This window comes from Triticum aestivum, chromosome 1A (genome assembly GCF_018294505.1).
Source record: "Triticum aestivum cultivar Chinese Spring chromosome 1A, IWGSC CS RefSeq v2.1, whole genome shotgun sequence".
NCBI classification, from domain to species: domain Eukaryota; kingdom Viridiplantae; phylum Streptophyta; class Magnoliopsida; order Poales; family Poaceae; genus Triticum; species Triticum aestivum.
In genome coordinates, this window is record NC_057794.1 from 105,458,444 (window position 1) to 105,473,998 (window position 15,555).

At 47.1% G+C, this 15,555-nt stretch overlaps 1 protein-coding gene across 1 annotated transcript; it reads right to left on the reverse strand.

The window, feature by feature from the left end:
• Positions 1 to 8,243: 8,243 nt before the first annotated feature.
• On the reverse strand, positions 8,244 to 13,045 carry LOC123038966 (gibberellin 2-beta-dioxygenase 1). The gene is made up of 3 exons (XM_044462325.1): positions 12,419 to 13,045; positions 9,200 to 9,626; positions 8,244 to 8,721 (listed from the first exon to the last, which is right to left on the reverse strand). Exons 1-3 carry the CDS (start codon positions 12,835 to 12,837, stop codon positions 8,446 to 8,448), a joined length of 1,122 nt encoding a protein of 373 aa, XP_044318260.1. The 5' UTR covers positions 12,838 to 13,045; the 3' UTR covers positions 8,244 to 8,445.
• Positions 13,046 to 15,555: the final 2,510 nt, after the last annotated feature.

Consider the following 15,555-nt stretch of genomic DNA (forward strand, 5'->3'; position numbering starts at 1 on the left):
ATGGCTCAAAGGCCCCTCTAAAATCTTTATTGGTAACTAGCATATATGCCCGTGCGTTGCAACGGGGAGATAATTGTTTTTGCAACAAGCGGCGGAAAATATAATTGATGTGTTCATAAAAAACGATCTCCACGGCGGTGGGCGACAGAGCGAGGACCCGCGGTCTTCCCACAGGTCATGTTTGGCCCGCGAGATCTTAATAGTGGTGGGGCTAGTCAACGCGGCGGCGACCACCCAACTTGTACATTTTTTTCCTTCGGGTCGACCTCCGTCTCGGAGTTGTGGTTCCGTATTCATTTGATTGTTGGGCGGCAGGCGACCTTCGAGGCACAGTTACTTCGACCACTTTCTCCTACGACAACGTAACCGGATGGATTACTAATTGCAGCGCATAAATTATGTTTCATTAGCATAATCAGCACATAACCAGGCGTGAATGTCCCATCATTATCAGGGTTTATTCTCTTCAACTATTTTTGCCCTCATGTGCCCATAAATTTTATTATTAGAGCAAAATCAGCATATTCTCTTTTATTAGCACGTGCCCACATTTTTTCCCCATTATAGCTAACCAGCATATTGTTTTTTATTGGCACATGCAAGTTATCTCCAACAATAATTTGTGGAGTCCCTCGTTCTGCTCATAATTCTCGAAACAACCTCCTTATTTCCAGACAACTTATGGACATATAAAAACTGGTGTTATTTAGTATAAAATTTCAAGATGAGACTGTTTCTATAGTAATTGCAAGCTAGCTGAGTTGGTTTTATCCGTGGACACAACAGGGAAGGTCCATAGTTCAATCCCCTCGCGCCCTCCTTTTTTGCTACTCGTCCGTCCGACAGAAAAAAAAGTATGGTAGGTCCAGTTTGACCCATCTGGGGGATAACCGAAAAAATTGGGGAGCTACATGTGGAATGGACGAAACAAAATCTATAAACATATTTTTTACTTTTCTTAAGGCAGACGTGTGGGAGCTACTATATGACGCTAGGTGCGTCAAATAGCGTGTGGGACGCACAATAGTTCGCGTCTGGGCCAATAACCTGTATTTGCAAGGCATGAGTTATAATCCAAAAAACGACGCGTGGAACACTGAAATACATGACCTTAAAGACCGGACCACGTGCCGCTAGCCACGACAACAAACACCTATTACTAACCAGTGGCCAACGTGAATATTTAAGAACATAGTGCAACGTCGGATATAAAATACTTTTTTAAAATATGAATTGCCGAATATTCTTCGAAACATGAACATTTTATTAAATTACAAACAATGTTTTTAATATTCCGTTCATTTTGGAAAAAGCATGTTTTTTTTTGAAATAACATCGTTTTTTGAACACAAAAACCTTTTATGAAAATCCAAACATTTTCTTTAATTTGTGACCGGCTTTTGAAAATGGAACATGATTTCAACATTCAGAACAAAATATGTTCTTAAGCTCAGACATTATTTTGAATTTGTGAACTTTTACTAAAATAAGAAAATATTTCATTTTTCGAATATTTTTAAAATACATTTTTTTAAATCACAAACAATTTTGGAATATTTCTTAGTTAGAAAAAAATTGGAGCAAGAAAATGAATTAATGTTCCAAATATTTTTGAAAATGCGAACACAATATTGTAATATAAGAGTTCCGGGATGAGTTTTACGGCCCGGAACGACAAAATTTTGGCAATGTGCGTGATGCTGTTGGAAATAAATGTTTTCTGGTTATTCCCTGTTGCGGTTATGCTTTGCCGGACAACTTCACTAAGCTAGAATCATGTATTATCTGTATTTTGATGTGATCTTGAAGAGTTTAAGTTTGTGTCTTCAAATGATTAATTGGATTTGTGGAGTTTGTTTTAATGTGTCTTGTTGTTTTTTGTTGATTCGATTTTCTGCGGAGTTGAAATCTTCCTCGATGTCATGGGGAATATCTTATGGTTCAGCCCACATTTTTAAGGGATTGTCTTCAAACCAAGTTCATCGGATGGCTCAGAGGCCCCTCTAAAATCTTTATTGGTAATTGAGCTCGTGCAAGTGTATGAATATCAGCATTGTTGGTTTGGTTTAATCGTTGTTTGTGTATTGAAGTTCAGGTGGAATTTCGTTTTGCAAAAGATGATACATAAAGAGGAAAATGTGTTAGTGATATTTTAATGTAATTATTAGTTTTCCGAGTCACTAGATCCAAAGCATGCTAATAGTTGAATATAAATTTTATATTAATAAGAAATAAAAAACCAATAGCCAGTGAAAGGTCATTGTGGGGCATGGTAAATGTAAACATTTTCTATGACAGATTCTTCACAAACACATCACAACTTCTGACAACGGAGAGCTGCGGAAATTACCATGTTCGCTTCAAAACATTGGCATCCATGCTCTCAACATATAAATTGCCGCAAAAAACGTTTGTTTTGCAAAACATATTACCCGAAAGGAAACTCCGTCATTTTTTTTAAAGTATTCTGCGTGGCATACACGGGGTTTTTATCTTCCAAATCCGCGAATGGTAGGGCACGGAGCCGCCGAGGTGTCGCCGGAGAAGACGAAGTGGGGGCGGATAGGGAGGCGCCAGGGGCTGCTGGCAATGGCGCCCGTCGGGATCGGCGCCGGCGGCTGCGGCTGCGGCTGCTCATGGGTTCTGATCTACGACCAGGTGGTGCCTTCAGGGACGTCGCGCCGTCGGCGGTGGGTGCCCCTGCTCCGCATAGAGGCCGGCGGCGCCAGGGAGGCTGCTGCTACAGGTGAGGAACAGTTGAACATAGATTATCCTCTCCTTCCCCCTCTTTTTTTAAGTCAACGGTTACTGTCAGGTATTGGTGGATTGTTGTTCTCATTTGGGTGGAATATTAATCTCTGTTGCAGTTTGCCGAACTTTAGACCAAACTTAGCATTGTAAGGTTTTTGATTTGCCTAAGCATTTTGCTGATACTATGAGATGGCTAGAGATTTTAAGATTGGTATGTGATAGTAAATGTGGTTGATGGGAACCCCGTCCAGGGAAACTCAGAATCCAATTGATCCCTGCGTCGGCAGGGCGTTATGGTCCTGATCTTTTGGCGCATTCCCTAGCAACTTTTGGCGGCACATTGTCACCTTCCATGATTTGTGTAGCGGGTGGTGGTCATGATAAGGACGGAAATTTTGGAGGCTGCACAATTTGTGTCACCATGCATGATTTGTGTATAATGGGCTGTGGTCCAAGCTAAACATGCTGGAATTGATGGTATTTCTAATGTTGCCAATGTTGCCAACCTGTGACTGCAAGCAAATGTCTTGTTCCGACTTCTGGAAGGCAGAAGCTTGTACTTTCTTGCTTAGTTTCCAGCACTGGATCATTACATTTATGGAGCTTCTGCGAAGTTTCATGTAGGCGTGCCGCGCGTTACCAAGTTTCATTGTCTAATACACTTACAAAGGTTCTGTAAAATCTAATTCATATATTGGAATTGTAAGGTAAATGACGTTGTACATAACTTGATCTTTTTGTCCGCACTTGTCTCTCTTAGGTTGTAACATTTCCATTAGTTAAAACGCTTTCATAGCATATATTCGTCAATTTAACAAACTCAACGAATTCAACCAGGAATAATTTGTGACAGCAATATCTACTGATTTTCGTCCCCTTTATGATTGCTGGAGGTTGAGCTTCAAGGACGGGTTTGCTTTCCATATGTTTCTTAACGCTGATGCTATTTTTAAGCACCATCCTTTTTCTTTAATTTGTAGCATTCACCAGAATTTTTACTATATCCAATTCAAATTGCTAGTGTAAAACATAAAACTGTCACATTGCTCCATAGAACTCTCATTGCTAAACATGATATATATGACAATACTAAACTTTTTGTTGAATAGATTCCAGACTGCACTCTGAGCAGTTTTCACCATCTCATTCATTGTTTTTGGTTGGTCACGTATTCATGTTCTGTAGCTTTGTTCTATCTTCCAAGAGTTACTTTTTATTCAATAATATCCTGTCGCAACGGTGGATCTTGACGTAATCTACAGTGGCTGGTACATGTTGATATCATGAAATTGCTTTCAAGTTTCCGCCTTCCCTTTTCTTTTGAGAAAGAATATTGATGATGCTCTACATTACGAATTTGGAGAAATAAGGTTAAGTAAAGAAAAAGGGAGAAGAAATGGCCCAAACTTTCTTGCCCAACCTCATCTCTGTGGACTGTTGCTAACACTTTACCTTGTTTGTTCTGTAGCTTATATAAGCCTGGATGAGCATGGAGAGGCCAGAAGGGCCATTAATGCACTGGTCACTGGTCAATCGCAAGAACGATTGTGACACTCTGCCTCATGGATTTAAGTGGAAGCAATCATAGCCATACCAGACGTAGATTATTGCTTGGTTTGTCCTCTCCAAGATGTTTACAGAAATCCCAAGGCTGGCCAACATTCTGACTTGCCAGTGGGCGTTGAGCTGCTTGATGACTGTACCTACTGCTTTGCAGAGGAATGCCAAGTTACTAATGCCATCCAGCTAAATTTTCACATCAATAGGTAAAATATCGAACCTCATCATTTCGTTATAAAATGCAATCTTAGTATCCGCACCTGTGAATTATCTTTCAGAGAGAGCCACATCATATAGCAGAGAAAACGTTAGGTGTATGACAGTATTTACGATACCGAAGCCTTAATATTTTCGCACATTGGATTTCTCATTTTATATTCGCGTTGTGCCGCCATCGGGTGATAAGGGCACTTGAGGAGTGTCAAGTGCATATAACTAGTTGACAACTGGTAGAAACTAGGGTTCTATCCGGTCTAGGGCGTAGCCTGTAAGGGAAGGAGGAGGGAGGAGGAGATTGCGCGGCGGCCGGCGGCTGGGCGCCGTCCTTGCGGCTGGTGCGACGGCGGCGGACGCAAGAGGCGGCTAGGGTTTAGGTCTCCCGGCTCCCTAAGGGAAGCCGAGCAAATATTGATTGCTTCTTGCTTGATTAGATTGATACATCTCCTCTCCTTATATAGAGAGGTTTACTTGACTCCTAAGCAAACGATCCTAATACGATAAGATAATTGGGCTAAGCCCCTAATAATGATTAAGATACTTGGGCCATAACCCACTTGGCTAAGCCCCTAATATGCTGGTCATAACACTTCTCCCCGCCTGCACAAACAGCTTGTCCTCGAGCTGTAAGGTGGGGAAGCGCTTGCTGAACTCCTCGAGGTGATCAACCAACGTCAAACACCTTCGTGACAGTTGGGGCGGCAAGGTCGGCGGCGACGACGTCCTCCGGAATGTAGTCTGCAACCTCCAGGTAGAAGAGTCGTGGGCAGGCGTGGCCGGGCGTGTAGGGCTCGTCGCAGTTGAAGCACAACCCTTGGCGGCGACGCTCGAGTAGCTCGACCGAGGTGAGCCGGCGGAACGGGCGCGCCGCGGTCGCGGCGAGGGGTGCCGCGGAAGCCTGAGCAGGCCGACCCTGAGTGGGATCTGGCCAGGGTAGCGACCCAGTGGCCCGGGACGGTGACTCCTGCTGGACGGCCACCGTGCGGCGCTCGAACGCGCGGGCGTAGTACATGGCCGTCTGGAGATCCTGGGGTCCCCGAAGCTCCACGTCCACGCGAATGTGATCCGGAAGTCCACCGACAAAGAGGTCGGCCCGCTGCTGCGCCGTCACGCCGGACGCGTGGCATGCCAGGGCCTGGAAACGGTCGGCGAAGTCCTGAACCGTGGAGGTGAAGGGAAGGCGGCCTAGCTCTGCTAGGCGGCTCCCGCGGATCGGGGGCCCAAAACGGAGGCAGAGCTTGCGGAAGCGCTCCCAAGGGGGTGCCCTCGTCCTGCTCAAGGGTGTAGTACCAGGTCTGTGCCGCGCCACGGAGGTGGTAAGAGGCGAGCCAGGTGCGCTCCGAGGCGAGGGTGCACTGCCCGCGAAAGAACTGGTCGCACTGGTTGAGCCAGTTGAGGGGGTCCTTCGTGCCGTCATAGGTGGCGAAGTCGATCTTGGCGAACCGCGGCGGTGTCTGGGTCGGAGTGCCGTGTTGAGCTGGCTCGGAGGTGCGGAGCAGCGAGGCGGGTGGCGCCTGGTCGGAGTACTCCGGGTAGGGACCCGCGGAGCCGGATGGCCCGCCGAACTGCGGAAACGGGGTCGGCTGCTCTGGAGCCGTGGTGTAGACTGGCGATGGCGAAGACCCAGCCGCCCAAGCTGGTAGTGGCGACGGGGAGGGCGGGAACCAGACTTGGTGTATCGGCAGGCCGGCCGGTGACGGCAGTCCGGAGCTGGGCAGAGGTGGTGCCTGGAGTTGCAGCGGCTGCTGTGGAGAGTGGGCGGACGCGGCGGTAGCCGCGGTGGCAGTAGGGGGCCACTGTGGCCAGAGGGGAGCCGCGGCTGGGGGTGGCTGCAGGTGCAGCAGCGGCGGTGGCAGCCCGCTGTGGTGCCCCGCCTGGAACGGCAGCAACAGTGTCCCGCCAATTGCAGGCGCGCCCTGGGACGGCCACGGCAGCCAGAGCTGGGCTGCGGCTGAGGGCGGCTGTAGGTGCAGCAGCGATGGGGGCCCGCTGGTGTGTCCCGCCTGGAACGGCAGCAGGGGCGTCCTGCTCGGGCCAGACGTGTTCTGGATCGGCCAGTGCAGCGCCGGATGGCTGTAGGTGGGGGGCGAAGCCGGCGGGGTGGCGTGCGGGCCGGCCAGGTACAGGGTGATGCCCTGGACGGCCGTCATGAGGTCCCGCAAGGTGCTGGACATCTCCTCCGGCGTGAAGACGGGGATCGTTGACGGCGGCGCGGAGGTGATTGGGGCCGGCGGTGTTGGGGACCCGGCCGTGGTCATCGGGGCGGTGGTGATGATGGGCAGCGGCGGCGTGGGTGGGGATGACGACATGATCGAACCTGAGTCTCTGGATACCAAATTGGTAGAAACTAGGGTTCTATCCGGTCTAGGGCGTAGCCTGTAAGGGAAGGAGGGAGGAGGGAGGAGGAGATTGCGCGGCGGCCGGCGGCTGGGCGCCGTCCTTGCGGCTGGTGCGACGGCGGCGGACGCAAGAGGCGGCTAGGGTTTACGTCTCCCGGCTCCCTAAGGGAAGCCGAGCAAATATTGATTGCTTCTTGCTTGATTAGATTGATACATCTCCTCTCCTTATATAGAGAGGTTTACTTGACTCCTAAGCAAACGATCCTAATACGATAAGATAATTGGGCTAAGCCCCTAATAATGATTAAGATACTTGGGCCATAACCCACTTGGCTAAGCCCCTAATATGCTGGTCATAACAACAACAGACTTAAACAGCCGTCATAGAGAGTCTAGACAACTGTGACTTGAAGTAGTCAGTGCTAGGTGAAGATGGGTACCTGATAGGGTAGGAATAGGCCTCAAATAGCTTGTCAAAAGGAAAAAAAAATCCACAACATGATTTTAAGAACTATGATACTTAGCTTAATTCATGTCTAGTTTAAAGAGGAGAAGATGCAATATGATCCCTATAATATGAATGACTTGACTTGACTCTTGAGAATATCTAACATAAATGAAACAATCTACCAAAGACATCCAAACTAACAAAATCAAAGCAATGGCCAGTGCTATGGGATCAGCGGATGTGCTCTTCGATGCCTTTGTCAGTGAAGAATTTCTCCCTTGCACACTCTCGTTCTGTAATTTCCTGAGGTTTTTGTTTACCTGATGAATGGGGGTTATGTTGTGAAAATGTTGAGTTTCATGACTCTTTTTCTTCTTTAAGTTCTCTGTATTGTAAGCTGGTATCCCCAGCCTGAACCTTGTCAGACTGTTTGCTTTCTATAAAGCAGGGCGCCAAGCCTTTTCTCTGTAAAAACTAAGAAACTCAATCTAATCCCCCGCATGAATAGTAAGTACTGCACAAATACCTGGTGCTATAGTACCTTGTGCTTAATAAGAAGAACAAAATCAATTCAGATCGAGCACACTTCAATTTAGAAAATTGGATCACCATCTCCCATTTGGGGATGTGGCTCGAGCTAATATATGCCTTAAACATTGCATCTTATGATAACTTCTTAGTTAAATTTGTGCGCTGCTGCATATGTCCAATCATATGTATTTTCTTGCGGATGACACTACCATCTGTATTTGATTATAGTCTAGTCGACATTGCTGCCTCTGTCTGGCTTGGCCTTTAGTTTCCGTGAAATCTGAAAATTGTAAATTTGAGTTTAGAGTTAGGTCTCACTTTTGTGGAAGACTTTGCTGTAAGGAAAGTCCAATAAGGGAGAGAGCAGAAATATAAGTTGCACGGGAACAACCAGTTCGCTGAAGGCAATAGTACATTACTATCATACAACCATCACTTCTATACAAAGCTAGCCAGGTCATGGACACACACACACACTACACCATCATAATACTGAGATATCTGGCAATAGCTGTCAGAGAGCCAAAATTTTGGGGACGATTCTTATATCTAACTAATCCCCATCATACAGATTGCCTGCAACTCAAGCAGTCATCCCTCTTATTTTCCTTTGCTGCCATTGCCGCTTTCGTCATCATCAACATGGAAGAGCTCCAGGCGGCTGTGGCTTAGGCGGAGTGAGTACATTGCTGTCTTGTACTCGGCCCAGGTGAATGACCGGTACCGGGGTGGTGAGTCGGCTGTGACCATCTCTGGGAGCGCCGAAATTCGTGCATGCAGTGGTGGGGCTGCAAAGTAGATGGTGGACAGCCTTGGCCTGCAGGCACTTGCAATTACTCTGTGCCGGACGCTTACTAACCTCCCATTTGTCAGAGCCTGAAAAGTACAAGGCAGATGAGAAGATAAGACAAAACAAATCATCAAAGAATAGTGATTTGTGCTGTTAGGCTAACTTACACAGCTTCAGATGTGACTTTTTTGGGTGACAACTGGTAAGAGGGTACTTGAGGAAATCCAGTAGTGGGTTTTAAAATAAGCAAAATATCATGTTGGAGTGTCTTGGTAAACTAGTTTTGAACATGAGTGTCCAATCAGACAGTCTTATGTACATGAAAGGATTAAGTGCAGATCATTTTTACATGTTTTCTGTAGTATAAGTAATCTGTTCATATGAGCCGCTGGAAAGAAATTGCTTAACTTCTAAATCGTATGTGAGTATTTATGGTTGGTCCCAGATCAATGCCTTTAACAGTTTGTTTACCTTTCTTTAACAGTTCCTATAAGCATAGTTTTTCTTGTAATTAAAAATATATCTAATGATGTTCCTCTTACTCAGATTAAATGATGTGACTACCTGAAGGAGATCACCAACATTGACGAAATAGGCCGACGAGTCTGCTGGCACCTGAATCCACGTGTCCTTGCCGTTGATGTCCGGCAGAAGCACCTGCAAGCCATCAACGTCGTTTGCTCGGAGCAAGCTAAGTAGCTGTGGGTCAGAGTGCTCACCGAACCCGATCCGGCCACCCGCCGCCGGATTCCCACCGCTACCAGCCTTGGTCCTGGCAACCCCCTTGAGCTTGCATTGGTCATCATGGTCAAGCTTGTGAACGGTGCATGATGGAGGGTAGTGGTTGATCCTCAGGAGGGAGTCACTGTCAGTTTCTGTGATGAGCTTGCTGAAGAGCCTGGGGTCCTCCAGCCCTAGCCCCTCTCCCAACAGGTCCAGGATGTCACATGCAAGCTGCTTCACTGCTTCCACATACTCATTCACAACAGAACTGCAAGAAAGTGGGAGGAGGGGATTTCAACATGTGAGTCAAATCAAACACCTGGTTAAATATTTTTATCAAAAAGAGTGATGTCACAGGATCAGGTGCGCGCATGTGCCATGGCAAGTATACTAGAAAGAAAGAGAAAGATGGAGAAGATTTTGACCGATTGATGCATGAGCACTCAAAAGCTGCATCCCTTGCCTGCCTGCATCCACACACATGCTATATTCGTTTCTTTGTAGTCGAGATGCAGCTGGGGGTGACAAAATTTCCAGTGGGCAAATGGGTTCTTGACAGGATTGGTCATGCCCTTTCCCACTGCTCCACGGAAAGACCCATCGGTGCTGGGATCATATATCACTTCCCTGCCAGTGCCACAACACAAGCTCTCGAACATTTCATTTATGTTACCATAAAAAGGACCCCTTTGCATCTGTGCCTCCTTTCTTTTGCTTGGCTTTATATGGATAGCATGGATATGCTCTTTATGGGTGGCTTGGGGACCATTTTTATTCCCATCAGACCTTTGTACTTCAACTGGGGCCCCCCTCTCCTTTTATTTGATGACAAAAGGAGGTTATTCTGTTTTCCAAGAAAAAAATATACAGTGTATGTATACACCGGGTACATGCATATACATCATTGTCTATACGAAAAAACTTGATGTACTTTGCTAATTAAGCCCACAGAGCTATCTGGTAGATATGGATGGTTCAACTTTCTTGTACTCCCATTCTATTGCTGCACCAGTTGGTGGTTGGATATTGCCATTAATTGGAGGCCACTGCAGCATATATGTGTCAGATTAGTTGATACACAGATATACACAGTCTGTTGGAGAGGGGCCTGAGAGGGTCCTTCTAGCTAACTACTACCCAAGAGAGTGTTTTATTATCCCTTTCATCTTATTTTGCTCTCAACAAACTCTGATTAGGCCACTTTCTGATATGGGTAGTGAGTGCTACACTCATAGTACTTCATAAATGACCTTTCGTATTCAGCGTATATACGCGCAAACATAGTTAAGAAGATCTTATCTGTTATGTTCAGTCAGTTGTAGCTTAACATCTGTGAGCATTTTCTCCCATCACCAGGGACAAATGTATCTTTCCAAGGCAGAAATTGCTGAGTCAAATTTCTTAGCTAAGATTTAAAATGACCGATTTTCCTGTGTTTTCCTTTTCCTATGTTTGTATAGGGTTAGACAACTCTAGCCTAACTTTCATGAGGAAATCTCTCATGCCCATCCTGCGTAGCTATCAAGTTTGTTGTGTCACATCAATTGTATGCTTTTATTTTGCTTTAGAAACTAGCTATGTTGATCTTAATCGCCGGAACCAACTTATCATTGGCCTGCCTAGCACAGCATCAATTATGCCATTATTGCAAAATAATTATTGTTTCGGAAACTATGTGCTCATGCATTCCCACGATTTAATCGATGGGACCTATCTGAAATGATACATATGTGTGCATATTGATGTTAATTCTGTCATGAACTGAAAACATAAAAATAGAGAAACTAATAGGCATATATGGTAGCACAAAGTATATATAAATTAGTCCCACAATAACATTAGCTACATCTCCCCGCAAAAAAAACATTAGCTACATCTGTTTGGAGTTAAAATATTATTTTGTATTCATTCAACAACTGTCCACGTGGTGATATATATTTTCGATTTATACATTAGCTACTTCTCTCACTTTGGCTTGAATTATATTTTTTCTATCTATACATGTAACTTTTTTCGTCCTTGAAAGAATCTGTGCGTAACATGTAGTGCATCACAACACGGCAAAACAAGAAGTAGCTAGGCCCTTTCAAAAAAAGAAGCAGCTAGGCAAAGCTCAGCTTTGCAACACGAGTGTGCATGCATGCATGATTCCAACATTGGCTTCTTTTTTGCCTGTGTGCACAAGACAGCATTGTACCGAGCAGAAAGTCCTCTGTGCATGCACGCCCTTGCTACTTGTGTACACACAGGCCATGCCCTAGCTAGCCAGTCCTGCCTCACAAATAAATCGGTCCATGCCTGACGCCCACATATATCACCTCTCTAGGCCGGCCCCACATGTCGGTCTGGAATTAACAAAGGTTGACTGTAACCATATCTTCCAAATCTATTAGGGGATAGCTAGCTAGCTAACCTCATAACCAATATGCAAATGGGGCAGGCCCAGGATTATTATTATTATGATAAGCAAACCACATCACATGCACACCAACATCAGCATAGTCATGAGTTGGTTAAGTGGCACTGCTGCTAGCTATATGCAGCCTCTAGCTTTGGATGTTGATCATGTCACATCTGACGCCTCGGGCGCCATCAACGCATGTATAAACGCCCATCTACACATCGGCTTGTCGACGTCTTGAGCTTTGAAACCCTCTGGACCTAATGTGATAATTAATGGCGGTGGAGCGACGCACTTCAGTGGTGTATAGGAAACCGAAAGTGACACTGTCTTTCTCTCTCTCTCTAACGCCTCGAGCTGATTAGACTGTTATGTAGTAAAACCGTGCTTTTGCCACGAGGCCCTAGTGTCACTGGCAGGTGGGCCTGAATACAGCACTAGTATGTTTCATGTTTGAAGGTTTTGTTAATGCTTGCAGGATTAAGAAACCCTTAGAACGTTAGGCAGATGTATAATGATGCTTCACTGATGTGGTATGTGTGTGCCTTGTGCGTAAGCATGTACTCCTCTGTACACTAATATAAGACGTTTTTGCAGTTACAAGTACAGTACTTATTATATATAGAAAGACATATATACGTATGTATGTGTGTATGTACCTGAAGCGTGAGGGGTCGTTGGTGTCGATGGAGCTGGCCCTGTGCGCGACGGCGGCGGGGTTGGCGTGGAGGAGGAGGTACTCGAGCTCGCCCACGTCGCCGTTGAAACCGATGCTGCGGCAGCCGTAGCCGAGCGGGCTCGGCGGGCCGGCGCGCTGCTTGTCGTGTGCCGCGAGCGCGAAGAACGCCGAGGTGGCGGCGTCCAGCCGTGCCGCGGGTCCCGCCGGAGGCACGCCGTGGTTGACGGCACGGAAGAAGCCTTGCTCCGTGCACGCACGCGCCACCTGCCGCGACAGCGCGCCGCGGCCGCGGGGTGCGGACATGTCAACCGTCGGTATGGCGCCGCCGCCGGGGCACGGCGGTGGAAGCAGCATGGTCGCCGTCTCTTGCCGCGCCGACGTCGTGGAAGGCACCACCATCGCGTTGGCTCAGCGGACGGTCGCTTCACGTGCGTATACAATGCGTCGAATTGTGGAGAGAGAGAGAGAGAGAGTATGCGCCGTATGCGCCCGCGCGTGTGTGTGGGAGTGTTTTTTTAGAGAGAGGGAGTGTGTGTGCTGGGTGATGGACACTATGATCGAGCTGGGAGTTGTGTCATTTGTGTGTAGGGGGGGTCTTCCAACTCGAGGGGAGAGTGGCACCCGTATATATGGACATGAAGAGAGAGAGAGAGAGAGAGAGAGAGAGAGAGAGAGAGAGAGAGAGAGAGAGAGAGAGAGAGAGAATCACTGCTAGACTGGTGAGTTGTTGACACCCCGTGATCTTTCGATTTAGTGTAACGTAGTACCCGTTCTCTTTTTGTGGGGGTCATGAGCTTAATTGTCTATGCTTACCTCAATGACATCGCTCTCCCTTCCCCTCTGTTTCTCTCTCTAATTTGTAGGCCCTTAAATTCTCTTGGTTGCAGAAATGGGTTGTGTTTATGGCTGAAGAAAGAAGACCATTTACGATTAATATGAATGAATACTAGTCGGGTCGATCAATCGTCCTGTGACAGCCACGTCGCTCCCATGAGGGGCGACTCGGGCGGAAGACTAGAGCAGCCCCCCCCCCTCCCCGCCCGCCTTCGAAGGACGCCTCGCGTGGCGGGATCTCCGCCGGAGCTTCATGGTGGCCCTAGACGGCGCGACTCGTCCAGAGGAGATGGGTGTCGGGGTGGTGGCCTCGGACTTCTTCGGCGACTTCGGCTGTCGGCTGTCGCTGTGGCTGCGAGGGCGGCACGGCAACTGGTTCGGGGGGCTCGGTGCGGCTCACCTCCTTATATCCGCATGATGCGGGTGGTGGCGGCGGTGCCCACTGAGATCTCCGGCTTACTATTGGGAACCGGCAGGCGGCGACGTGGGGGGATGCCAGATCTGCCTAATAAAGGAGGCGGTCCTAGTGCTTTCCTCGTGTCATGGCAACGATCTGCGTGATCTGTCCTCCTCGATCTAGTGGCCGATGTGTTCCGAAACTATTGCCGGAGGTCTTCACGGATTGGCGCGGATATCCAGATCGGACAGAACCCGGTTGTGCGCGCCCATATCAGCCTACGCGGCTTCATGAAGGCGCGACGCGAAGCTCCGCAGTTTGTTGACACTATGGGACATTGCCGGCATCTCGATTTTCATGCTGTAGACAACAATGGAGAAGGTCATGGTGGCTAAGATTGGAGGTCCAGTAATGGCGAAGGGGGCCTTCGAGGCGATGGAGGCTTTGCTTCACAGGCTGGTGCTCGAATTTGGCTTGCGGAATTTTTCCCGTCCACTCTGGACACGGTACCTATGAGTTTGGTGTTTGATAACTTTCAGGAGCAGCAACAACAAGTGGGGGCGGTAGCACTGGAGGATTTCATTTTTGGTAGTTCTCCTCAAGTGCCGAGTCATGACTTTGAGAGTGAAAACCTACGGTTTTATTTTTCATTGGTTGTGCCTGGCGATGGCCTTGCTGAATGTATTGTTTTGATAGCTTTGACTTCTCTAGGGTGAAAACCTAAGATCTTCGATCGGGCGACGACGACGCTTGTGCACTGTTCCCTTCTTAGAGGCGATGCTTTTGGGAAACTTTTTTGCATTCCAAGTGTTGTCTTTGGTGGTGGTTTGTGTGCTGCTGCTGAGAGGAGTTGATCACTATGGCGTGGCCTTTGTTTTTTCCTTTCTTTTTTGTTTTCTTATCAGGCTGTGTGCATCTTGGATGTCTTTTGTGACATTTTGTTGGTGCAGAGGCTAGATGTAATTAGTATCTTCGCGGTATTAATATATTTCCTTTGTCAAAAAAAGAATAATAGTCATAAACTGAAATTTCATATGAGGATTTTGTATGGCGCTCCTCTCTCCTTCCTCCCATCCACCCCAGCCCTACCCATCGCCGCCGGCCACCATGTAGCTGCTAGAACCCAACCACTGTTGGAAATATGCCCTAGAGGCAATAATAAATTAGTTATTATTATATTTCCTTGTTCATGATAATCGTTTATTATCCATGCTAGAATTGTATTGATAGGAAACTCAGATACATGTGTGGATACATAGACAACACCATGTCCCTAGTAAGCCTCTAGTTGACTAGCTCGTTGATCAATAGATGGTTACGGTTTCCTAACCATGGACATTGGATGTCGTTGATAACGGGATCACATCATTAGGAGAATGATGTGATGGACAAGACCCAATCCTAAGCATAGCACTAGATCGTGTAGTTCGTATGCTAAAGCTTTTCTAATGTCAAGTATCATTTCCTTAGACCATGAGATTGTGCAACTCCCGGATACCGTAGGAGTGCTTTGGGTGTGCCAAACGTCACAACATAACTGGGTGGCTATAAAGGTACACTACGGGTACCTCCGAAAGTGTCTGTTGGGTTGGTACGAATCAAGACTGGGATTTGTCACTCCGTGTGACGGAGAGGTATCTCTGGGCCCACTCGGTAGGACATCATCATAATGTGCACAATGTGATCAAGGAGTTGATCACGGGATGATGTGTTATGGAACGAGCAAAGAGACTTACCGGTAACGAGATTGAACAAGGTATCGGGATACCGACGATCGAATCTCGGGCAAGTGTCGTACCGATAGACAAAGGGAATTGTATAGGGATTGATTAAGTCCTTGACATCGTGGTTCATCCGATGAGATCATCGTGGAACATGTGGGAGCC